General features: G+C 30.5%; 1 protein-coding gene across 8 annotated transcripts in view; it reads left to right on the plus strand.

Annotated features, from left to right (window-relative positions):
• Window positions 1–26496, plus strand: part of LOC123273088 (protein sickie) — a 180616-nt gene that overhangs the window by 96053 nt on the left and 58067 nt on the right. For 6 of the 8 annotated variants that reach the window (XM_044740284.1, XM_044740279.1, XM_044740281.1 and 3 more), the window contains 3 exons: window positions 786–928; window positions 24566–24713; window positions 24805–26242. In XM_044740284.1, the coding sequence (XP_044596219.1) occupies window positions 786–928; window positions 24566–24713; window positions 24805–26242 (1729 nt within the window). The remainder of the gene's footprint in view (window positions 1–785; window positions 929–24565; window positions 24714–24804; window positions 26243–26496) is intronic. The other 2 variants (XM_044740280.1, XM_044740282.1) reach the window with 1 other exon arrangement.

Genomic DNA, 26496 nt, shown 5'->3' on the forward strand with positions numbered 1-26496 from the left:
TTATCATAAGCATTTTTATTATTATATTCATTATATTCAAATTTTTATAAAATTGTATCCACTATTGCAAAAATATTTTGTATATCTTGCCATTTGGCATTATTAAATAAATAAATAAATAAATAAATTTATAAGTACCTTTTTTTGTAGGAAATTAAATTCTCTATAAAAAAGATCTGGATTTTTTCGTATTTTCAATATTTGACCCAGAACTTTGAATTTTAATATTAAAAAATTAAATGAACTTTTTTCTTTATAATTTTTTAAAATGTATATATAATATATAAAGATCGGTGTTTTAAATTTATTAAATCAAAGGTGGTTAATGTTATAAGCCAGACTACCCGATCCAAATTGTTGGATAATGACTAATTTTTAATTATTATTTCTTCACCATAATATTTTATCGGTATGAAGTCTCAATACCATCAAAGAAAATTTAGGTGAAAATAACAATTAAAATTTTTATTTTCCTACCGATAAATTATTATGGTGAAGAAATAATAATGAAAAATTAGTCATTATCCAACAATTTGGATCGGGTAGTCTGGCTTATAATATTAACCATCTTTGATTTAATAAATTTTTTAAAATAACATTTTTTTCTGATTTCTTTTTGTCAAAATAATAATAATACTGCCTCAGGATTTTAATTAGAAGTTTTAGTCATACCTAAATAAGTTCGAGTGTAATAAGTACGAAGCTTCCGTATTTCCAGCAAGACAAATTCGAACAATATACTAGCGCAGGATCTGGATATTTATTTAAACTTGTCTTTGTTTCAGACTCCCGTCGCCGTACAACAAACAGACAGCCGGAGGGGGTGGTTCGACGAGCATCCCCTTGCCTGCCACAGTCACTGCGACAAGAAGATGCCCTCCGGACAAGGTCAGGCCGGTTGCTGCCCCTACACATCAAACACAGCTCGGTAAGTTTTTCCTCATTATCATTGTTGTTGTTATTATTGTCATTATTCACCGAGATACGCTACTTCTGGTAATTATGACATTTGTTACCAGTCAAAAGATGTTTTTTTAGTTATCTTAATTTTGGGCCAGCAAATATTGGCCAAGATATTTAATTTTTAATTATAAAAAAATATGTGAAAAAAAACTATCATAAAATATTTTGATGGAATAAAATTGAAAATAATATAAAATAAAAAATTGTCATTTAGTTATTTATGATAAAAAATAATAGAATAATTTGTCACACCCCATGTGGATTTGTCTTGGAAGATAAATTACCATAAAGATGATCGATATTAAAATAAATATGTAGATAATAAATATTTGAACTAAAATAAAAACGAAAGGATATATTAATGTCTATAATATGAACTCGGGTTTTAATCAATCATCAGTGCTTGATGGGTCTATTAAAGCCGGAAAACAAAAATAGAGCAACTTTGATCTGATCTTAACCACAACACATGTGTATATTACATGTTCTTATATTTCCTTGATCCTCAAACACGATCTTCCACATAAATTAAAAACAATTTTAGATTCAAGGTCCCCAGAAATACTTCCGAAAAACAATCCATATATCCAGCGTTACATTTCATCTCATAATAAAATTCCTCTCTAAAAAAATCTAAAAAAATCTCGTGCATAAATTAAGCCTCTATTTCTATTACCAAGTATAATAAGTTTAGACTTTTGCTGCTTGTTTTTTTATCTAAAATTAAAATAGAGTCTATTTTTACCGAGGGGTTAGCTAAATGCTTTTCTATTGATGGGAAAAAATAATTTTTTTTTCAATTTATGATAGATAAAATTATAATTTTTGTACGTTCAGAAGTAAATTTTTTATTAAAATAAGTTCAAAATATTTTTTATATTAATATTATAAGCTCAAACTTTTATAATAATAATTTATTGACTTTTTCTTTTAGTTACTTTTAAAGAAAAAATATTTTTCGTTTAGGCAAAAAAATTTGAATCTCATTTTTTTTTTGAAAGATAAATTAAGAAGTATATATAAAATAAAAATTTTTATTTTGGGAAAAGTGTAACAAAAATTTAGAAAATCAAAAAGTGCGCGTCTCATAGTTTCATTTTTCACAATAAAATATAAAAAGCAAAATAGTAAAAAACAGAAAACTCTGTTATGGGGCAGTGGCACCATAATAATAATCTTTATTTATTAGCAATTTGTTATTTAATTTTTACATTTAAAAGACAATTTTTGAAACAATTTATAGATTATAAAAAATATCCTATACTAAATCAAGTAAATGTTTCTTTGTCAATACGTATTTTTAACATATAGTCTTTTAATAGTCATTTAAAGCTTATAGATAGATATACAAAAAAATACACAGTCATATATTACACTGAGAAAAAAAAAATACTTTTATTAAGAAAATTTTCTTGATACAAGAATTTATGTTCTTGAAAATTTTCAAGAATATATATTCTTAGCTCAAGAAATTGTTAAATTGATTGAAATAAATTTTACTTAATTTAAATAAAGCTATTATTTTGTTTATCTATTATCCAAAGATAAATATTGATATTCTTCTCTTCAGAAATTAATAATTAATAATAATAGAATATTTGGTCGTCAGCGAGTTTCTTGAACCAAGAAATTGTTAATTGAGTAAAAGTATTTTTTTTTCTCAGTGTAGGTTTTTATAAATAATAATTTAACGACAGTGAATTGAACGCTCATATTAACTGAGAAAGTCCGTCGTGTGTTACTTTAGATAATAAAAAAAAAATTATTCCGGGACGATCATTTTTTCGACCAATTTCCCTGTCACATACACCAATCCATAAACACAGACACACGGACGTCCAGAAAAGATTATTTTTAATGTGTTTTTTCATGCCGTCTAGGTCAAATAACTAGTAGATGTTGTTCAAGTCAAAAGATGGATACTTCCATCTTCCCTTATTGGTTGAGAGATATCCTCTCTGTATATAAGTTCGATGGAAATCCATCAAACTTGAATACTAGTAAAGCTGTAAGCTTGTAGTATCCATTCGAGTACTAAAGATGTTAATTAATTGAAAGAAATGAAAGAAATTATTTTGAATGAGAGTAAAGACAGACTTTCGAAAAAATAAATGGGGTTGGTTGCCAAGCCAGGAAGCCGGGAAGATGGAAGTATCCATCTCTTGACTTGAACAACATCTACTAGTTATTTGACCTAGACGGCATGAAAAAACACTCATTATATATATACAATTCGGTCATGAAAACACCTTTAGTAATTATTTTTAATGTTATTATTTACTGTGTTAAACAAAGTAATTGTTATTGAAATATATTTTATGTGCCTGACAAATTATTTAACTTAATATTAGTACACTCAGATTAACTTGTAAGTGTAAGTGCGTTATAAATAAAAAAAATTAATTTCAGTTTCGAGAAAACTGCTTTTTTTGAAATGTCGAAAGTAGAGCAACTACTTCAACGCATCACTTATGAGGTGTGCAATATACAAAAATATTAATAAAAAATTAAAGAAAAAAAAATCATATTTAAAAAAAAATTAAATTTTGTAAAAAAAAATTTTCTATAATTTTCTTTCCATTATGTAAGATAACAATCTTAAGTTAAAGTTTGTTTAATCCTTACGGATTCTTGATCCTCATTCTAATTCTCATTCTCATTAGTATTGAGCGTCAGTATCCTGGATTTTATCATCAGACAACTAATAGTCCACTAATGGCCGGCGTTTTTGTCTTCGCCTTTGGTTAAGTATCCATCCTCTATCCAAGTAAAAGGATCCAGATTCAGATCCTAGGAGCGGGATGTCATTTGCAATTACCCACACTGTTATGTGACACAAAATCTCCCGTCTAGTCTCTTTTGATTCACTATTAAGATTGGTTGAAGGGAAAAGGGCTGGGATCAATGGGTGGAAGGGACTGATACTGATAGAAGAACCGACAACTGATACGCAGAGGAGATTAACCAAAAAGTACGAAATAAAAGGGGCGATAGGTGAAATTAAAAAAAAAACACGAACAAAGAGATCTTTTGAATCAGAAATTGTAGATTAAAAATAGCTATTATGTAATTAAATGATCTTCAATTCGGCAATTATATTCTGCGAAAATCGATCGGAGGAAAAAAAAAAATTTTGATTATAAACTTGGGCTTTTATTTCTTCTTTGAGGACTTTCCTTTCTCGGGCGGTGATAGGAATTATTATTTCTTTCAGTACTTTTTATTTCGGTCCTCCGCGACGGGAAACTCAACGTGAAAGGGAAAAGTTGAAAGGAAAAATCACACGCAGGCTGGACAGAAAAAGGGAGTTGTAGGCCATTAAATCTTCGGTAACTAACAGTCGAGGAGTTCTGAAAGTATTTTTTATATTTATGTCTCCCGGTTTTCCAACTGCAGTTTGTTTATTGATCAAAGCCGTTTTATTTATGGTAAATACCGAATTTTTAGACGGCGGGGAAACTTTTTACGAAATATGTTTTATTTTTAAATGTTTTGTTGGATTATTCAACGGGATATTTCCCGTACTCAGTATCCGGTTCGAAGTTTGGGAATAATTGATTAAAAGTTCGTCGCGGAAGGATAGCTCAATACACTTTTTTTTTTTTTTTTTATTTGCGCTGTCGTAGTTTGCTTCGTTTTGTTGCTTTTTAACTTCCCGCTACGAAAATCGAAGATTTTCAAAAATCGGGAAGTTATTGTTTTCACCCCGTTTTGCAAAAACCGAGTTTTCATCAGATCTCGACGTTTGAAGGTCACAGGAAGCTTCCCTGACTATCCCTGCGAGGTTGTCACGGTGTGTGTGTGTGTGTGTGTGTGTGTGTGTGTGTGTGTGTGTGTGTGTGTGTGTGTGTGTGTGTGTGTGTGTGTGTGTGTGTGTGTGTGAAAGTATGTGAACCGCTTATAACTTTTGAACGGCTTGACCGATTTCATCGCGGTTGGTGCCATTCAAAAGGGCTTGACCAAACTTAGATTTTGAAAACTATTTGGACCGATTCAGATCAATAGATTTTGAGAAATCTTCAAAAACTGAAAAAAAAAAATTTTTTCAAATGTGGTTTTTTTGGAATAACTTTTAAACGGCTTGATGGTTCAATTCCAAAAACTAATCAGCTCTTAACCTCAAAAAACCACGTCGATCGCCACCAGTCCGGTCAAAATCGGTTGATTCGTTCGAGAGATATCGTGAACGAAAGAAAACCGAAAAAAGTGTTTTTTCGGAATAACTCCAAAATTCCTAGCGCGATCAATTCAAAATTTAAGACTCTTTGTGAGGCTTGAAAAACTGCGTCGAATGCTGCCAACCGCGTGAAAATCGGTTTATTCATTCAAAAGTTATTGCGGTTTAAAAATTCAAAAAATAGTGTCATCAAATCCCTATCAGACTTTTGAGCTCGAAGAGCTCAAAAGCATAGGAAAACAATCTCTTTGAGCTTGGAGAGCTCAAAATAACCCATAAATTGTATTTTTGAGCTCGAAGAGCTCAAAAACGTCATTTGTGCAATTTTAAGCGCCTAAGTATGGAATTAGCGGGAAGTTGCAGGGATGGCCTTCAGGGTCAACCATTTTCCTAATTTTTTTGGGTTATGATTGTCGAGCTTAGCAAATAAATTTGAAATAATAATCTATATTATTAAAAGAATAAGCAAAATTTTGTGGCCAGTGTATTTTTATGATAAAATGGGTTTTTATGGTTAAATTTTATATCATTGGAAAAGTCTTGACTTGAAATTGTGCTTTTTCATGGTTTTATATCATTTTCATCAATAGTCAATTTATGATGATAAGTATTTAGGCTGCATTCGAAAATGCTCTATTTCTGGATACATAATTAAGAAATGACCTTATATCTCGTGAGCTATTGACATTTTTAAAGTTATAAGCTCATTCCGATGTTACACTCATCAAGACCTTTCATTTGAGTACCCACATCAATTTTTCACATATTTATATATATATATTATATATATGTATATATGAAAAATATATCAAAATGCATGTGGGTACTCAAATGAAAGCTCTTGATGAGTGTAACATCGGGATGACCTTATATCTTTAAAGAAGCCAATATTTGAGAGAGTACAGGGCATTTTAACAAATATCTTGTGTACTATTGACATTTTTAAAGATATAAGCTCACTCCCACATTACACTAATCAAGACCTTTCATTTGAGTACCCACATCATTTTTTCATATATTTATTTATATGTATAAATGAAAAATATATCAAAAATGCAAGTGGGTACTCAAATGAAAGCTCTTGATAAGTGTAACATCGGGGTGAGCTTATATCTTTAAAATATATGTTATATATATGTAAATATGAAAAATATATCAAAAATGCAAGTGGGTACTCAAATGAAAGCTCTTGATGAGTGTAACATTGAGACGAGCTTATATCTTTAAAAACCTCAATAGTTAAGAAAGTACGGTGCAATTTAAAAAAAATCATTATTTAATAAAACAAAATTTTATTTATTTATAGTTCATAAGTCACGGCAGTCACATAGTGACTGTAAGGTTGCTAGTAATAATAATAATAAATTATTAATAAAAATAATTTAAAAAAAATTTTTGAGGTTTATTATTATTATATCCATAAAAGTAAAAGTAGAGTTTTGAATTTGTGCGTTAATACTCAATCGGAAGAAAAAGTAAAAGTCGACGTTATATAGCCCTGCGGGAACTAAACGTACGAGTGGAAGCACATCTGGCCATAGTCACCCCAAAATGTATGGTCGAGAGAGATGAAAATGAAAGCATTACATATAAACCGACGGGTTGTAGTTATAAGTTGCCAATGGAAGGGTCCAGAGTATGTAGTATGTAGTATAGTATATATAGGGAGTATGGGTGTTACCAGTCCATGTGAGTGAAAGTCCACCCCCAGGACCTACCCTCGGATTTGGAGCTACATGTCTGTAGGTAATATCCTACACTGTTGCTATACGTATTCCAGTTTCAATGGATACAATGTATCACTCTGCTCTCGCACTCGCACATAATAAATACACGTGCAGATTTACAATTGTGTGCAGAAACATAAACACGCACAAAGGAAAAAATAATGAGGGAAAAGGATAAAATGATGAACAAGACATTTAAATATACAAGCCGCACTTTTTAATGTTTATACATGAGACGAGATAGGGAACTCGGAAAAGGCACTATCTGGGCTCCTATGCTAGTTTCTTCTACCAAGGGGTTGTTAAAAGCTAATGGCTAATTTTTTTTTTTTTTTTTTTAATACTCTACTAAGCAAGTACTTTCTAGGTACTAAGTCTTGGACTGAAAAATTTCTAATTAAAGGATATTTAAACATTGAGTTTTTAAGCGTCTGGTTAGTTAATTTTTTATAACATATTTTTTTTACAAACATTTAATTTAAGCAGTTGAAAAATTAAATGCAAAAAAAAAGTCTGTCATATTTTTCTAAGCGTGACTTTTTGGATAAAATTTAAAGTATGACTTTAAATAATTTTGTGCTGTGAAATAATAAAAATTCTAATTATTATTTTAAAACTGTAATTCGGCATGAATGAATTTTTCAAAATAAAAAAAAAAATTAATTCAAACTTTAATATGTACATATTTAATTTTAGTATTTTAGTTCGAATAATTTATCTGTGCAAAATTAATCAAAGGCTTTAAATTTAAGCTACTTCAACAACTTTTTAAATAACTAATTGTTGAATCAATATTCATACAATTTTTATCGCAGTTTTTGATTCATCTTTTTAGTTGCCGGAAATTCAATCAACTTTTTCAATAAATTCAAGCCATAAAAAAAAACTTTTGAGTATTTTAGAGGTATTTATAAAAAAATATATCGATATCATTCGAAGCGATAAAATAATTCAGTATATTTTTATCGCTATCACAACAAAAACCAGATAACTAAAAATAAAAATCAGTTAGAGAGGAAAGAGCGTATCAGAGCAACTTTATCACGTGCGAGGTGCGAGGAAAAGTTTGTTTTTCGGAGTTATACTTTTGTGACTTGTTACCCACTACCCCATAAATTAGATAACTCTCATGGGCACACGAGACACTCGGCATGGTATTTGGTATCTGGTACGGAACCTCGGATAGCATTCACGCCCTCCTGCATTACATTCCGTGTTCTTAATTTCGAGGATAGGAGGGAAGATGAAATGGTTTCCAGAGGAAGGAATATAATACACACAAGTAGGATGGATTGTGTCAGTAGAGGTGTCTTACCAGCTGCCTCCACACATAGAAAGACCTGTACCTAATATACACATTTACTTTGAAAGTGAGTCTAAACTGAACCCTCTTCACGAAAAGACCAGTCTTGTACCCTTACCCTAAGGAGTTATACCTTACTTCTCCATGTTTCTTCAATTAAAATAATCATAATCCTCGTAATTCATACGTCGATCAATAATTCATCGCTCAAGACAGCTCTCGTTTTGAAAAAATCAATAAAAAATGAAAATATATCATGTTTGATCTAAAAATTTGAGATTTTTTGAATAAATGTAACATTATAACCTTGAAATAATTCAATTCTGTGGATTTAACAAGAAAAATTGATGCCTGACAAGATCACTTGTGAGAAAAACGCTAAGCGCGCCATCTAGCGGAGCATGATTGAATTAGATAGATAGATAGATATGATAATTTCATTAGATTCTGGAGCCAAGGCTTCCTCAAAACCATCATTAAGTATACATTACAATCAGTGTAGAATTATTGGAATAATTTTTTTTATTTTTTAAGAATTCAATAAAAAATGAAAATGTTTCATGTTTAATCCCAAAATTAAAGATTTTTTAAATGAATCTAACGTTAAAACCTTGAAATAGTTCAATTCTGTGAAATTAACTAGAAAAATTGAGGCCTGAAAAGATCACTTGCGAGAAAAACGCCAATTGCTCCATCTAGCGGAGCAGAGTTAAATTATTGGAATAAATTATTTTTATTTTTTGAGAAATCAATAAAAAACAAAAATGTTTCGTGTTTGATCCAAAAATTAAAGATTTTTTAAATAAATGTAATATTAAATTCTTTAAATAGTTCAATTCTAGAAATTTAACAAAAAAAATTGACGCCTGAAAAGATCACTTGCGAGAAATAAATTTTTTTATCAAGAAAAAATCAATGAATTTTTTTTAACTTTCCTGACTAACGACAAAGAAATTTGAATAATTTACATAAACAGCCATAAAAAATAAAAAAAGAGTAATTATTAAAATTTATAAATTACTTATGCATTCTTAGGCTTGTAGCTATTAAAGTGCAATCGGTTTGGAATTTTTCAGCTGGTAATCCAAGGAACATTTGCCTCGTAAAGGAGCCTGAGGCGTTCGTCATCATGATGACAATATATTTCACTTTACACGAGGCTCTTTATTTAACTTATTTTCTTATTCTTATTTTTCTTATTGCGACTTTATTTGTCTTGTCGCGGACCTGCACGGAAAAGAGGATAGGACAGGGACGGAAAAGAGATAAACTAAGAGGAAGAGTGCGAGATAGTGCAGAGGCCACGGGCAACACGTAAAACCCGCTTTCGGTCTTTAACCTCCGGAACAGAAAAAGAGTATGAGGACTTTAAGACTCTGAATATCAAGAGAGGAGTCAACGCGCCTTTAAACTTCAAGATTAAGCCAAAGAAAAAAAATCTTTTTTAGAGTGTTACTGCAAGAGCTCGGAGATGCATTACATGTATTATATTATATTATTTTATCGTATGTACTAGTGTTACATACTTGAAGAAGTCTGTAAAGTTGAAGAGAGGGTTGAGAACCCCTTTTTGTGCGTGTGTCCATGGACATGCTTTTAGTTGCTATTTTTTTTCTCGCCTTAAATCGTCAGTTAAAAATACCAAGGTCACTTGCGGGTATTACTAATAATTACGTACCGAGAAATTATTATTTTTAAAAGTAACTTCCAGATGCAAGACTTCAAAGTCTTTGCATTAATTTTTTTTATGAGTCAGTTTTTTAAGGGAAAAAGTTGCGAAATTTTTGCTCTGAATTTATTGAAATTTTTTATATTAATAGATTAAAGAATAATAATTGAGTTTCATAAAAAAATACTTTTAGATGGATAGAAAACAATGTTTGGAATTTTTTTGTTTAATTTTTATCAAACTTTTTCCGATGGATTAGACACAATTTTTCATAACACGCGACCTTTGTATAAAAACGTAGAAAATGTTAGGCTTGGAATGTGTAGGAAAAATTTTTAGAGGGTTATGATTAATACGAAATTTTACTACTAAGGGTTAGGTTCACCAGAATGGCTCCCATGAGAATTTTTTAGGGAATCAATTGGAATAATTTCAACCCTTGGATAAACTCTCAGTCTGAAAGGGGGTTTATAAATATGTTTTTTTTAATAGCTGAGATATTTTGGGTCAAAATTATCTGTATAATGATAGAAGAATTTATTAAATAGTGATAAATTAATATTTAAGAAAATTTTATTTTCCTATTTTACACTATACAGTCATTTAGAATTATCGGAATCCATTTTTAAACCAAAATTTTTTACAATGTATGTTATAATTTATTTAGGTTCTATTCCTCCTTTTTTTTCGGCGACGATGACGAAGTTCTATTAGTTCCTTGACACTAAAAAAACTGAGGATTTTCTCCATGGAAGAATAAGGAAGATAATCGTTGAATAAACTATAGAAGGCAGCATAGAATTCTTCTCGAAGTTTGATCAATTTATTGGCCTTATTTAATTTGAATTGAATCATTCCAGCATACAATGGGAATTTTTCTTGGAATCCAGACTGCAATATTCCTTCCAATGAGTCATCCAATGACTCCAGACACAAAGCCAGCTTTTGATCAGTGATGAAGAGTAAATCATAAAAATTAAGATGACTCGTGATAGAAATAGTATTTCTCACCATTCTATAAACTTGTTGACAGCACTCGGCGTAGAAAGATCTAAATTCATTTCCAGAAACAGCTGCTAAATTGTCTTCGTTCAAGTAAAATCCAGCAGCCAGTAATTTAACAATATGTTTTTTTAGCAACTGACCGAATACCACCACATGAGACTAAATTTACATCAGGATTCGCATTCAGAAGTCCATCGATACAATCCAAAGATTGTATGATTCCCACATAAATTACCACGTGGATCAATTATAATTACAATTTATTTTTTAAGGTAGGTTAGAATAGATGGATTGTGATGACGTTTCACAATTCTAAAGGGTAAACAATAGAAATAACGGCCACGTGGTTAAAATAACTTACTAATTAATTTTACCACTAAAAATTTTAATGCACTGTCACTTAATTAAGTTTAATTTATTAATTTTTTATATTATAGCACTGCTACAATTTGCGTAAAGTAAAATTTTTAAATTCACCCTATATCACATAAATTAATTAAAAATTATATAAATATTTTTAAAAAATATTATTCTCAACACTGATAATGAATTATAACCAACGATGCTTACACTAAGCTGTTTATACTGTGAAAATTTAAGCGGATGCGTTATATATATTTTACGCTTATGATATATTTCTCTCGTTAAGGTATATTGTAAACACCTTCGACCAAGCACGTTACTGGTAAATCCTATTCACATACATTTCATCTCAATTTTACTATAGAACAATTCTTTTATGAGAAGCTACTAGGGTACTACCATAAATTTGGTTACATGCTAACCAGAATTTTTTGTGAATACCAGTAATTTTTAATACTGACCGTAGGAGGGAATTTTTGAATTTTTCTTAGTACTATAAATAGTCATTCTAAATGGTAGTTTTTGAAAATAAACACAGTAAAATTTTTTTAAGATTATGATTTTTCCTTGGATTTAATTTTTAATATCTCTAATTAGCGAGTGTGAAAAAAAAAACTTAAATTACAAAAATAATCATTATTAAATTTTTTGTAAAAAAATTTTCCATTAGTGAATTAAAAAAATGTTACATTTACACGCGAATTATCCAATTAAACTCGCATTTCCGACTATTAAAATTTCTGTGCGCTTTACCAGCCTTGGAATCTCATAAAATTAAAAAAGCATAACATATAATTAAAACGGAGGATCCATAATGAAATGGAACAGAATGAAAAAAGAGAAAAATGATCTTTTAATATTTAAAAGCATAAACATAAAAAAGCGGAAGTATTTTATGTCCATAGAAATGAAATAGGAGCAAGCAAAGGTGAAAAAGAGAAGAAAGAGGCAAAGATAGCGCGGAGGCTAAATGCAAAGAAGTGAAAGAGGAATATGCACTTCCATTCTGGTCTTTGGTACACCTAGAAGCCCACGGGAGGTTGATACACCCCAGCCCTAGATACTTCACACTCATACCATGGTATATACGGTAGCAAAGATTCTTCAGCATATATATGTATAAATATGTATGCAATATCCCGTATCGTTCTCTCACTTTCTCTAATGAGATGAAAACGAGCTGGAAGCATATCTAGACGTAAATAAAAAATCTAAAACAGTGTAAAGGGCGAGGGCCTCTTTTAACCCTCGCGTTTGCTCTCCTTGAACTTTTTTACATTTTTATTTTTTACATTGAATCCATACCAGTGAGCAACTGTCGCTTGTGCAAGCTTGTCATGCGGTTTTTATTCTTTGATAAAATTCCCGACCTTTGACTGAATTTTAGATAATTGTTAATTAATTATTTAATCGAGTGATTGTTGGTGATGTTTTGTGTTAGATTCGGCCATACAAATCCAGAAGAATGCGACGACATTCAAGGTAATAGAATCACTAATTAATCACAAGATTGTTTCATTATTAACCGGCTTTTATCGGTTCCATTAAATCTTTTTACGAGTTTTAAAAAACTTCCTGAAAGGAGCTTTTGTTTCCGAGACTTTTGTTGGAGTATCGAAAGTTCTAGGCAAGGCAAACGGGAGAAATCCTGCGAATGGATAAAGGGAACATTTTATATAAAGGAACTTTTAAAGTAAATTAATTTTGGTTGAATGGACAAGAAATCGGCGATATTGAATGAGTTATACAAGTGCTGTGCAATGGATTTTGATTCTGTTTCAGAAAATAATAGGTTTTATTATTAATTTAGTGATCAGCAAGTATTTCTAATAGTTAACTACATAAACAAAATTATTTAAAGTCATCCTTGACATTTTATCCAAAAAATGAAGCGTAGAAGATTATATCATACTTATTGATTCATATTTCTATCTTATTTACATGAAATCATCTGAATCAATAGAATTAGCAATAAAGACCAAAAACAATGATCAAATTAATCACTTTGAGCTTATAAACAAGAACAAAAAGTTCGACTGAAAGCTATAACTTAATCCAATCGGCTGTAATGAGGTATCAGGTGTACAGATTCAGCTTTTGTTTGTTCCGTCCTACGTCGAGTTGTTTTCTTTAAATTTATAGCCACCTAAACTGTTAATACTCGTGCAGCAGACAATGAAAATCCCTTTTATTCTTCTCCGCTCTTAATCTGTTCTCTCTATTCTATACCTTCTGAAGATACTATAGTCCCTTTCCTTGTCCTTGTCCTTTTCCTCACATAAAATTATCAATCCAAAGACTCCAGCTCAAAGAAGCCCCGAAAGATTTGGATGATTGAAAACAAACAGCCACGCAATTTAAAATACGTTTTGTGCTTTGCTCTACAAATAACAATACTCCAATGAAAAGCAAACATCCAATAGGAATTGATCTCCCTTCTCTTTCTTGACAGTCCAACTGTACTCAAAATCGTCCACATATATATCTATATATCTATTCAATCCACAACAAACTCTACATGTTACATCCTACTCCCTCTTTTTTTTTCCTATATCTTACGTTGTTACTTCTACAGGTTGCAAGAGGGTGCCGAATGATAGCGAACTTTACCAGACGTAGGACGAGAGTTCACGTCGGCAACAGCTGTCGGTATCCGACGTTAAATAAATGGAAGCTTCACGCTTCTCCATATAATATATATTATCCTATCCTGTCCCTGTCATTTCTTTCTTCTTTTTGCACATTTCTTCCCCGTGGAACGCGCAAATCGCTTAAATATACGCGGACTTATATTACTCACACACGCGAGAACCTCCGAAGAATCACTTGTCCATAGCAAATTATCTGTCATTCAAGTACTTTTCCAACGTAAAATATCTCCACTGAAAGTTCACCGTCGATAAATAACATACTTTGTTATTTTTGTTCCTTCCTCTTTTGTTATTGCTCATTGTTCAAAAATATTCAAAGTATTTTACGATCTTTCATCAACATGCAAGCTTATAAGTGGCTTTCTGGCATCAAAACTTCAAAAAATGGTTGTAATACTTAAATTCTTGATAAAAAGCCAAAAAAATCTTGAAAAATTGAGATATTTAAAAGCATACAGCCAAAACTTTGGACCCTCTTCAACCTCACCAAGTTCTCTTCTAAGGTTGTTTTGAAAACAACAAGAAACGTCACCCTCAGATCATATGATAATCGGCTTAAGCAGCGGGATGAGAACCTGAGTGTAGAATCTTGTTAGGACGGCAATCTCAACCCAAAGGGAGACTATTCTCCAGCAGTCCTTTGGCCGTTAAAGAACTTAGCATCAAAAAATCCAGATATTCAATTGGTTATTCTATTAGCTGGCTATGAAACATAACTAAATAAAAAACTCAGGAGGGTTTCAAATATGAATCAGCCGTCCAGCTCTTAGACATAATCCCGAGGGTAGTCTTCTTTGTCCAGTTCTCGAGCCCTTTTGCTCCCCTGCAGTCTTGCAGCCTAGTAATTCGAATCGACGTCGCACGTGCATAAACTCCCAGCAGATTGCCCAATTGCGATTGAAGAATGCCCAATTTGGAGAAACTCTCTTTACTTTGGTTTCCTTCTGGTTGGTCTTCTCCTTCTTCATCAATGTAGCGGTCTCGATGTCTTTGAATTGGGGTGAAACTTGTTATCCAGTTTACGAGCAGAGTTTCATTGAATATTAATGTTGAATACTCAAATGACGTTCTAATGGATACATTTGGGTCTCATTAATCACCACTGGGACCCGGGACTGGGAATTAGATCCCCAGGACCGCATTTTTCCTCGATTGATATCCGCTCGGTCTATTATTTTTTATTCACTGAAAATGCCGCGACCAAGAGGGTGCAGATCAAAGTTCAGACACTTCAGTTGATATTCAGCATTAGTATCACTTTCACTATAACTATCAGTACATTTACTGCCCCTGATAGTATTTTATCGAGCGGTCCGGGTGATGCATGACACGGATCTCCACTCCGGGTTATCAATTTAATGTCCTGTACCCTGTTACAGCCAATCTTATTAGCCGTCAGTCACTTCCATGACGTAATCTGTCAAATTTGCTCGTCGTAACTTTCCAGTAAGGCAACACTTGTACAACTTGTAGAAGACCCTTACTGGTACTATTACTAGTACTATAACTATTACATAGAGCGCCAAGTTATGGCCTCGTATATTTTAACAGTTTGCTGTTGCTGATGGTTCTTGAATTCTAGGAAATAATTCGTTATGACTATATCTTCTGGCCATATAAGTTTTATAACTTAGACATTCGTAAAATAAAATCAATTAGCCTTTTTTTTTTTACGCTTGTTTTTTACGCATTAAATTAATAATTATTGAAACAATACCTTTCATATTTTATAATAAAAAAAAAACTATTCAAATTACGAGAGATTCTTTGTTGCTATTGATTGAAAAAAAATGTCGACATTTGCGTAGTTTAGACTTCTAGGTGATCTATTTTTCCTTGAGCCCCCATTACATCCTTTACATTGTACCATAGTAACAATCAATAATAATAATAATAATAATAACAATGAAAAAAAAATAATAATATTAAGTAAAAGAAGTTTCATGATATTATTATTAATTTTTTTTTAATCGAATAAAAATAATAATAATAAAATAACGTTTGTTGAAATATTCGTTCTAATTTTATGTACTCTACTTCTGTCATCATTAAGACAATTGAGTGTACATTACGACAATTGACCAAGCCACCACAGAAATAAATGAAATAAAAAAGTGACAACCTAATGATTTATAAAGATGACATTTCGATTAAGTTAAGTGTTTAATAACAATAATAATAACGACAAAAAAACCCGTTGGTTTTAATTTAATACCTCCAGTTTCATCAAAATTGAATTTTTATTATTTGCTATCCCGTTTACGGCCGATAGTTTCCAGGAAGACTTAAAAGTTTATTATCGACAAAACTAAGTTAAAAAAAAAATAAATAAAGAAGGAGGGACTTTTATTGTAAATAGAAAGTACAGAAAAGATTGACAGATAATTCGAGCGGGATTAATAATAATAAACGTGAGCTATGAAAGTAACTCGGATTATTTTTAGATGAGAGTTCAGATAAAAACACCAATCATTACATTTTAAAATCGATTTCCCGTGAATCCATTTCGTTTGATAATAAAATAAATTACTACTTATAGGTTTTATAATTATAGCATTAAATAAATAATTATTGAAACAATACCTTTCATATTTTATAATAAAAAAAAAAAACTATTCAAATTACGAATTTAAAAATTTTTCCCACCAACTTAAATTAAAATTTCTGCCTTATCGATAAGCGACGTCATTTTCAATGGTGATGTATAAAACCAGCTGACAAGATGGCCGCTTAGAAACTAGCTCCAGTTTTTAAAAAAATTCGTCGATTAAAAATAAACTAACAAAAATTAAGTTCTAAAATTTTGTATGATTATTATTTATCGCAGTACGAATCTAAAAAAAATTCAGCGAAGTAATTAAGAGTATTTTTCTTAAAATATCAAACCTCCAAAATTCAAACTTCAAATATTTCATCATTTTTTTTTGCACGCCTCATAAGGCAAGCGTTGAGGTTGTGGTCTACTCTCGACATTAAAAAAAAAGCAGTTTTTTCGAAACTGAAATTGATTTTTTGTTATATAAATAACAAAAATTATATCGCACTTACAGATTAATCTAAGTGTACTAATACCAAGTTAAATCATTTTTCAGGCACATAAAATATATTTCAATAACAATTTTTTTGTTTAATGTAGTAAATAATAACATTAAACATAATCTTTTCTGGACGTCCGTGTATGGATGGGTGTATATGGCAGGGAAATTGGTCGAAAAAATGATCATACCGGAATAATTTTTTTTTTATTATCTAAAGTAACACACGACGAATTTTCTCAATTAATATGAGCGTTCAATTCACTGTCGTTAAATTATTATTTATAAAAAACTATTATATGACTGTGGATTTTTTTGTATATCTATCTATACATTTTATTATAATATATTTTTTTTTCTTCGCCTTAGAGTTATGGCGCCACTAAACCATAGCAGAGTTTTCTGTTTTTTTTTTTATTATGTTTTTTATCTTTTATTTTAATAAATTTTATTGTGAAAAATGAGATTATAAGGCGTGCACTTTTGGATTTTCCAAACTTTTTAAATTAATATTGTGAGCTCAATTTTGCCGTGAATTGTAATTTACCTAGTTGTTGTGCGTCTATTGACTCAGAGGTACAATTTGACAGCCACTGGACTTAATCGCCTTGGCCTGTCAATCCTTAAACGCACTTATGGCAGACACTCTTACATGCTCTTGATACATAAATACATCGCGATATACATATAATAGAGCAAGCTATAACTACAGAGCCTTTAATAATTATTGTTATTATTTTTCCCTCTACTCTTTTTTCAATTAAACTCCATACATATTGGCTACTTGAGTTCTCTCAGTACCACGCTGCACTTATAAGCGATAACTTAGCTCGTAAACGTTCATTAATAACCCCCAGCAACGACTGGGACGAGATATTGCTTGCCAGCTGTATGAAAGAGTTGGAGTATCAATAAATTCCTAAAGAGTGAGTGGGACAGAAGTTGGAAGTTCCAGTGTGTGGAAGAGAGAGAGAACAACTCCGATCCAACTTCCAGCTTCCAACTACTATATAATGTATAATATATGTACAGCATGTACCGACAGTAGTGTAGGATTTAATGCGTTGTAGTATAATAATAATAATAAAAATATATATAAAATATATAGTGGGGAAAGGATTTAATGCATTGCAAGCTGGCCGCGACGAATCAACTCCAGTCGGTGAAAGCATTTATTCCTGCATTGATAGTGTATGTCAACGCGCTTTTTTTGCTCGACTATCAATCAGATTTTTTTTTTTTTTTTTTTAATAAAATGTGATTTAAGTTTTCTTTTATTTTTTTATTTTATAAGTGACAATTTGATTAGTGGGTGAATCATCCTTTGTAATGAGTGTACCCTGTACTTATATTATGTACAGTCACGTTTTAAAGATTCGTGGATTTTTTTTTTAATTTTATTTTATTTCGGTGCCACGCTTGAAAGATCCCCTTGACATACAAAGCATTCCTCGAATTTTTATCAACGCTCCTTTTGAATGAGAAGTGATATCGATATCGTGACTCACTTTTGGTATTATAAAATGATAATAAGTTCAAATATTGGACTGGGGTGAATTTACCGGGCAAGTAGGAAATTAATTTTGTGAATTTTTTAACGTTTAAGTTTTAGATTTTATGGAAATTTTTTAATTATTTATGAAAAATTGATTTTTTAAAGTGATAAAATAATTTTTAAAAAAATTTTATTTTGTAGAAAAAGCAGAAAAATTTTTGAACTTAAAAATTTTAATAAAAGTGATTTTTTTGCTTCCAAATTTTTTTTTCAACTTAATTAATTTTTTGTCAATAAAAAATATTAAATTAGTAATTGATTATTTCAATAGAACGAATTTTTATTTAATTATAAAAATAAAAAAAAATTTTTTAATTATGAAAAAATAAAAAAAAAATTAAGGAAATATTTTATAAAGAAGAAGTTGCACAAAAAATCTAAGAAAAAATTTTTTTTATAAATTTTGATAAAATTAAAATGAATGAGAGAGTAAATAAAAGCATTTAATCAAGTAAATATATTATATAGCTATGATGAAGCAATGCCAATGTCGTGTGTCTAGAGAATGTGCCGCGCATAACTGATGAATTAGCAAATAAATAAATAATAAAAAAATCAATTTCTTAGTACTTGTATACATACCACCTCAACTTTTATTTTTATTTACTGACAAATTTATTTATATTCTCTTTTATCCACTGTAACCAGTCATTCTTATACATAAGAAGTAAATTCTTACATATACTCAATACTTTATACTTTATACAGTCGGTGAATTATGTACTAACTTGCCATTGCGGTAATATAATTACCGGCGCTGTTTCCGGGCATTAATCTCTGCCCGTGTCAGCTCACATGTAAATTTATACAGTGTAAACATCGATAGCGAACCGATTTAACCCGCGATTTATTGCTACATTTTTATTACCACCCGTGTCATTTGCGAATCAGTTAAACTCAAACTAAAAGTCATTAAAAAAGTGTATGATTGTAATAAAAGCTTGGGTTGCTATTATACAATTTATTAAAGATAAACATCGGGGTATTTTTAAACGCGGATTATAAATTTATATATAACAGTTTTTATTTATACACACCGGTACGATTAATCGGAGCCATTTGATACCCACTACCGAATTTATTATTTTATGCAGTTACAGTAGATCATTATATTTCACGGGAGTTAAAATACTCAATTTATAACAAAATAAATTTTATTTTAGAAAATTATTAATAAAAAAGTTTATTTTATTTTTTAATATTAAAATTAAAAATTCTGGGTTAAATATTGAAAATACGAAAAAATCTTCAGACCTTTTTTTATAGAAAATTTAATTCCCTACAAAAAAGGTCCTTATCAATTTAGTTCTATCTCTCTTTCTTTCTCAAAGTCGAGAAGTCAAATTATAGAACTTGGTCGTACACAGAAAAAAAAATTCACTTGAGGCAAGAAAATATTTTTCTTCCTATTTATTTTCTTGAGCGAAAAAAAAATTTTTTTTTGGCACAAGAAATTTCACTTATTCCAACCAAATTAATTCTCTTGCTTTAAGAAATACGTATCTTGATCCAAGAAAATTTATTTGTCAAGAAAATTTTCTTGTTTTGAGAAAATTCAGCCTCTTGCTCCAAAAAATTTAGCTCTTGATAGAAGTAAATTTTCTTGTTTTGAGAAAATTTCTCTCTTGCTCCAAAAAAATGTATATTTCGATAGAAGTAAATTTTCATTAATATTTTTATTGATTAACATGTCAAATGGGAATATCAAATAATATTTCATCATTTTTTTTCATTCAAAATGTATAATTGCACGCTAAAATAATATAAAATGGGTATCAAATATTCAAGAGAAAAATTTTCTCAAGGTGAGAAAATTTTTTTCTCAGTTGAAGTAGGTGGCGCTGCTTCCCTAAAGTATCTAAAAATCTTGATCAAATATAAAAATTTATTGTATCAAGTATTTATGATAATTCGAATTAAGAAAAAATTACTTCTACCAAGAATAGAGTTTCAAGAAAAATTTTTACTTCGGCCAACACAACTCCGGTCTCCCTTCGGGCAGCCGAAAAGTTTTTTGAGCCAAGAATTTTGTTCTCCAGTCAAGAAATTTTTCTTTCTGTGTAGTTTTCAAAAATTTTAAGTCCTCTTTCTGGTTAAAATATTGAAGATACAAAAAAATTATAAGAGAACTTCCTTATAGAGGTTTAAATTATCTACAATAAAAGTCCTTATTAATTTTACGGTATCTTTAATCCTTAAGATTAAAGTAAGAATTTTAAAAGTAAAGACTAAAATTTCTACCGCCTTGTATAACTATTAATTTTTTAATTTATTATCATCTTTAATTAAAAGTTAATGATATACGAAATTATGTTTATGAGTAATAAAATTAAACTAATTAAAATTCACTAAAAAAAAAATCTTCCAATACCCGGTACTGGATTAAAATTTATAAATCAGCGCAATGAATATTAAATAAGACATAAATCCAACGTCCCATATAATAAAATTACAAACTGATGAACTCTAGGATCGTGAGACAAATTTTAAAATATAATGAAAACATAAATTGTCTAGTGTTGGCTTAAAAACCCGAGTTCATAGATTCACACCGTTCAAGAATTAAATAAAGGGTATAATCTCTTCGAATTTTTAGTATCAGTTACAGTAAATAAATATCAGACCCTGAGAAACTGGTTAGTTATCTCAAAGTCTGGCGCGAAAGCCGACATGTTAATACACATACAACAACCAGCTTAGCCATACGCTAATGTAATGTAAGCCACATAAACTTTTCTTGAGCTATATATCTCTTAAGGGCAAAAGGTCATGAGAGACAGAAAATTGTTCGAATCTCAACTCCGTCCCCAGGACATCACCCATTACTATTTCTATAACTATTATTTCTAACTCTATCCATTATTTCAGTTCAACTTAACCATCTGACATTCTACTTTCAATATAATGACATTAAAGTTAGCAGTCACTTAACAATTTTTTAATTTTATTTAACAAAATAATTTGTTCCAAAAAATTGCATTTTTTATTTTTTAAAATTTCTATGTCAATTTTTTTTACTTATAATTTATTTGTTATAAAATTATTAAATATGTGCTAAATAAATTTTTATTTAGCATATATTTATTAAAAATAACGATTGCGCAATTAATTACTTGCTTTTTTAAAATTGTAAATTCATAAATTTCGACCTTAATTTGAAAAATGCTGTCGCCGAGAAAATGACCGACCGGCTCACGCCTCATTAAACAAGCACAGTCTTACATTATTACACATGTAGTACACTTATATACACTCGATTGTGATTGTGACTGGTCTAGAGCTAGAGTGTTACATTAATACTGTGCATTACATCAAGTACGGGTGTAACGGGCCGTAGCCTGTAGGCTTAACCGCTTGGAATTGCTTAGGAGCTTAATAAACTTAACTTACAGTGTATATAAACATGCATATGTTACATATAATACCCAGAGACTATCTGACTGTCCAGATTTATGCTTTAGAGTAATTAGAATTTTTTTTCAATTAATTTCTTGTAAACTAAAAAATTAATAGTTTTACGAGACAGCAGAAATTTTAATCTTCTTAAGACATTTAAAATTCTTGCTTAAGGATCAAAGATATGGTAAAATTGATTAGGACTTTTATTGTAGATAATTCAATCCTCTATAAGAAAGTTTTATTATAAATTGTTTGTATCGTCAATATTTTAGCCACAAAGCACTTTAAACTTCTGAAAACTACGATCAAGTTCTATAATTTGACTTTTTAACTTTAAATTTAAATTTTTGAGAAAGGAAGAGATAGGGCTAAAGTTATGACCTTTTTGTAGGAAATCAAATTCTCTATAAATAAAGTTTGACATGATTTTTTCGGTAATCGGAAAAATAGACCCGGAAAAAATTTTTAAGTTATGAAAAATTCATATTATTTCATTAAAATTATTATAAAATAAAAATTATAATTATAATAATTTAATAAATCTATAATTTTTTTTTATAATAATTTTAATGAAATAATTAAAATTTTTCATAACTTTAAAATTTATTCCGGGATTCAATTTTTTCGTATTTTCAATATTTGAATCGTTTATTTGAGAAACCCCATAAGTTAAAAATACTAAATTTTTCAGGAGAAACAAAAAACATTTTTCTCGGTTAAGTTTGTATTAACATCATGAACCAATGATGAATAATAATAATGTTAGTATCCCAAAAAAATATTCGAGCATGAAAAAATTCAATTGTTAATTCTTACTATTCATAATAATGATTTGAAGTTGAGTGACTTATGGGGTTTCTCACCAAAACGAACAAAATGGTAATAAAATCATTAATATATTAATTTTTCTCCGTCAATCATTTATTATTTATTTATTTATTTATTTATTTCAAATAGAATAAACGCCGATCGGCTATATACATACAAGGTTTTTACAAGATTAAATAATTAAATGATTAGATAGCATTATATTTATAAAATAAAGTACAAAATTTGTATTGGAACTACAATTAATGAAAATTATAATAAATCATCTATTTTTAAATTCAAATTAGTGAACTGAGAGTCAACAATAAAATAACATTTTAATTTATCCCAATCTAACTTTATAAAACTAAAATTGCAAAAATTATTGAAATCAAAGTATTTAACAGTAAATATAATATATTTTTATTTAGTTATCATTAATTTCAGAATTTGAATCAGTTAAATCAGAGTCAACAATAAAACAATATATTTTTAATTTTAATCCATCAAGCGAATATTGTAAAACTCATTAAAATTCAAGTATTTAATAGTAAATTTAGTTTCTAATTATCTAATAATCAATCATTTTAAAATTAAAGTCAGTGAAATCACATCAAACAATAAAACAATAATTTAATTTAACTTTTTTAAACCCATACTGCGAAAATTATTAAAATTTAAGTATTTTGCATTGAACTGAATTTTTCTTCTCAGAAGAAGTTTTTTTGAAAAAAAAAAAACAAAAAGAAATTTATTTTTGGAATTTTTAAATTGAATGTTTATTCGAAAAACCCCATAAGTCACTGACCTATGGGGTTTCTCAACTAAACGAGATTTATATCGACCGATTGGTTAGATCTTGAACACGGATTTAATAATTTTTGATGCTGCTATAAGTGAGGGGAAATTCAAAAAACCAAAAAATGCAATAAACCCGATTTTGAAAAAAATATGACTTACGGGGTTTCTCAAATAAACGATTCATTTAACCCAGCATTTTTAATTTTAAGATTGAAAAATTAAATAAACTTTTTATTTTATAGTAAACAAAATTTTAAAACACACGGAAAAAAGTAAACTGTAATATTCACTCGGATTCCGATTAATTTTTATAGTTTCAAACAGTAAAGCGGACATCGGGGTGGCAAAAATATAAATTTTACAGAACTTAATGTAGAAAGTATAAAAGCCACAATTTACGATTTAATATTCAAAATAAGTGATCAGTAGCTGTCACTATAGTAAATAACGACTCTTTCATCTTAAAAAATTACAGTTTCAAACAGCAAAAATTGCTATTTCAATATACAGTCCATATTATGAGGAGAAGGGGAACTCAGATGAAAGAGAAGGGGGTTTACTCTGGGAAAATTTAACATTTGAAACAGTAAAAATTATACTTTTAAAATATACATTTTACCAGTCCAAGCAAGTCAATAATTACAGTTTGATTTTTAGCGTTGCGTTTAAAATTTACCATTTTTCTTTGTAAATATTGACATTGCTTGTATTAGAAATTTACTAACTTTATTTTATACTTTTTTACATATCATAAGGTCATTTTTTAGGTGCGAAATGATAAATATCAAAGTCTGAATTCTTAATTATTATACTTCAACCTTTTAGACATTTACATAGCGAATATTACTGTTTGAAATAGTATTTTCTTCCATGTAAAGAGTAAATTGTAATGTTTAAATAGTAAATATTATAAAGTGAATAGTAAAATCACGATTTTACTGTTTGAGATGGTAATTTTTAGCAGTTGATCATTACTTATTATAAATCGACTGTTATTTATTACAGTTTCCTTTTTTCCGTGCACTTATTAATTAATTAAAAAATAATATTTTACATAATATAATAAAATAAACAGGTTTGAATTCCCACTAATTAATTCAATGATTACAGGTGGCTTGAAACACGGTAATGGTGGAATCGCGAGTGCCAGTAGTTCGCGCAGTACGAGTCCAAGCCAGCAGCCACCACAAGGATTGTCTTTTATCCCGCAACCGCGGACTCAAAACACAAACCGGCAGCCCACAGCTACCACACCGAGGTAATTACTCCAACAAAATTCCCCTTTACAAGCTATTACACCCCCACTATAAAAAAAAAATCAAATCTAATAAAAAAACTAACCATTTCAGCCCCCGAGCATCAACAGTGGGTCGACCGAGCGTTCTGCGGGCTCCACAGCCTTCTCCATACGCGTCGCCTCCTCCCGCACCGGCCCAAAACAAGAACTCAGTGCTAGACAAGTTTAAGCTCTTCAACAACAAGGACAAGAGCCAAGAAAAGGGCAAAGCTTCTTCAGGAGTCTCCAAGCGCACTTCCAGCTCCTCCGGGTTTTCTTCCGCGCGCTCCGAGCACTCTGACAGCTCGACCTCGCTCTGCGACCAGAGCCGGAACCTGGTCGAGTCCCCGAAGACCAAAACTTTGAAGTCCAAGTTGCAATCCAAGCAATCTGCGAAGCAATCCAGCCCCAAATCTGGGCGGAAAGACCAAACCAAAGCTCAGAGCAAGATTGTGAGGAAGGGCTCGGATAAATTGAGCTACCCTCCGCTGGAAGATGCCAAGTCTGCGATTAAAATTGCCAACATTCACACCAACACCGGCAATTCCAATTCTAATGCCAAGATTCCGCTAGAGAAGGAAAAGCGACCGAATAATTTAGAACCGCTGAAGCAGCAAATAGTTCCGCAGAAGTTTAATTCTGCTTTGATTCCTCCTGGACATCAAATTCAAAATCAAAATCAAAATCAAAAGACTATCCAGGAGATTTCTGGGAAAATATCCAGCAAAGTTGACCAGAAGGCTATTCAAAGGCCGAAAATGGAACTGCCAAGTAAGATTAATTCCCCGACAATGAAGGTTCCTGTTAATGGACTGAACAAAGACTCTGGAAAAGGATTCCCGACTTGCAATGGAGTCATTGGAACATCGCCGGTTCGGGACAGCGAATTGGAAAAAACTATGAGCATGAATTACGCAAATTCCAACTTCTCGGAAGAAAAATGCTTGGATAAAAATTTTGACGGCGATATGGACGGTAATAAAAAGACTGAGGTCGATAATTTGGACACCTGCGTTATCGATAACCACAAAAGCGAAGAAAATGACGGCAATGATTCTTCTGGGAATGTTAATGGTATCTCGAATGTTAATAAAGCTTCTGCGGAGAATAATTCGCAGAAAATAAGCCCGTTTCCGAACTCTGGAAATGGGCAGACTGCGCCGGGGCTGAGTCCCGGTTCGAGTATTCCCAAACCGATGGCGCTGGTGAAAGGAACCACCAAGCCGCCGAAGGAACCGGTTCCTGCGATCCTAACCGCGATGAAGATGAAGCCGGATTCGGTCCACAGGAAACTGGACCCTAATACCGTCGCGATGGTCTCGCCGATGCCCAGTATCTCGGATTTGATGTCCGAGAGCTCGCACAGTAACTCCAATAGCACCGGGCAGAGTAATAGCAGTGATAGCAGTGTTATCTACAGACCTAGCAGCGAGAGCGGAAGTGATATTAAGACTATTCCCAACAGGAAAATTGATACTACTTTTGAGCAGATGGAAAAGGTGAGCAAACCGGTAAGCGTTCAACAAATTTTGGGGGAAATAAATTTGTTTCATAAATAAACGGATGGTTTTTTAATTATTTATTTTTTTTATGACTTTTGGATAAATTATAATTTAACTATTGATTTATGTAAATAGTTTATACGTTAATAAGGAAAATTATTTGATTTAATACAAAAAAAAATTATTTTACAGTTTAATAATTTTTAATTGAAAAAAGTTTTTGATTTGACAAATTTTTATTGGTTTAAGTTAACTTTTATTTT

The sequence above is a fragment of the Cotesia glomerata genome, linkage group LG10, assembly GCF_020080835.1.
Source record: "Cotesia glomerata isolate CgM1 linkage group LG10, MPM_Cglom_v2.3, whole genome shotgun sequence".
Classification (NCBI taxonomy): Eukaryota; Metazoa; Arthropoda; class Insecta; order Hymenoptera; family Braconidae; genus Cotesia; species Cotesia glomerata.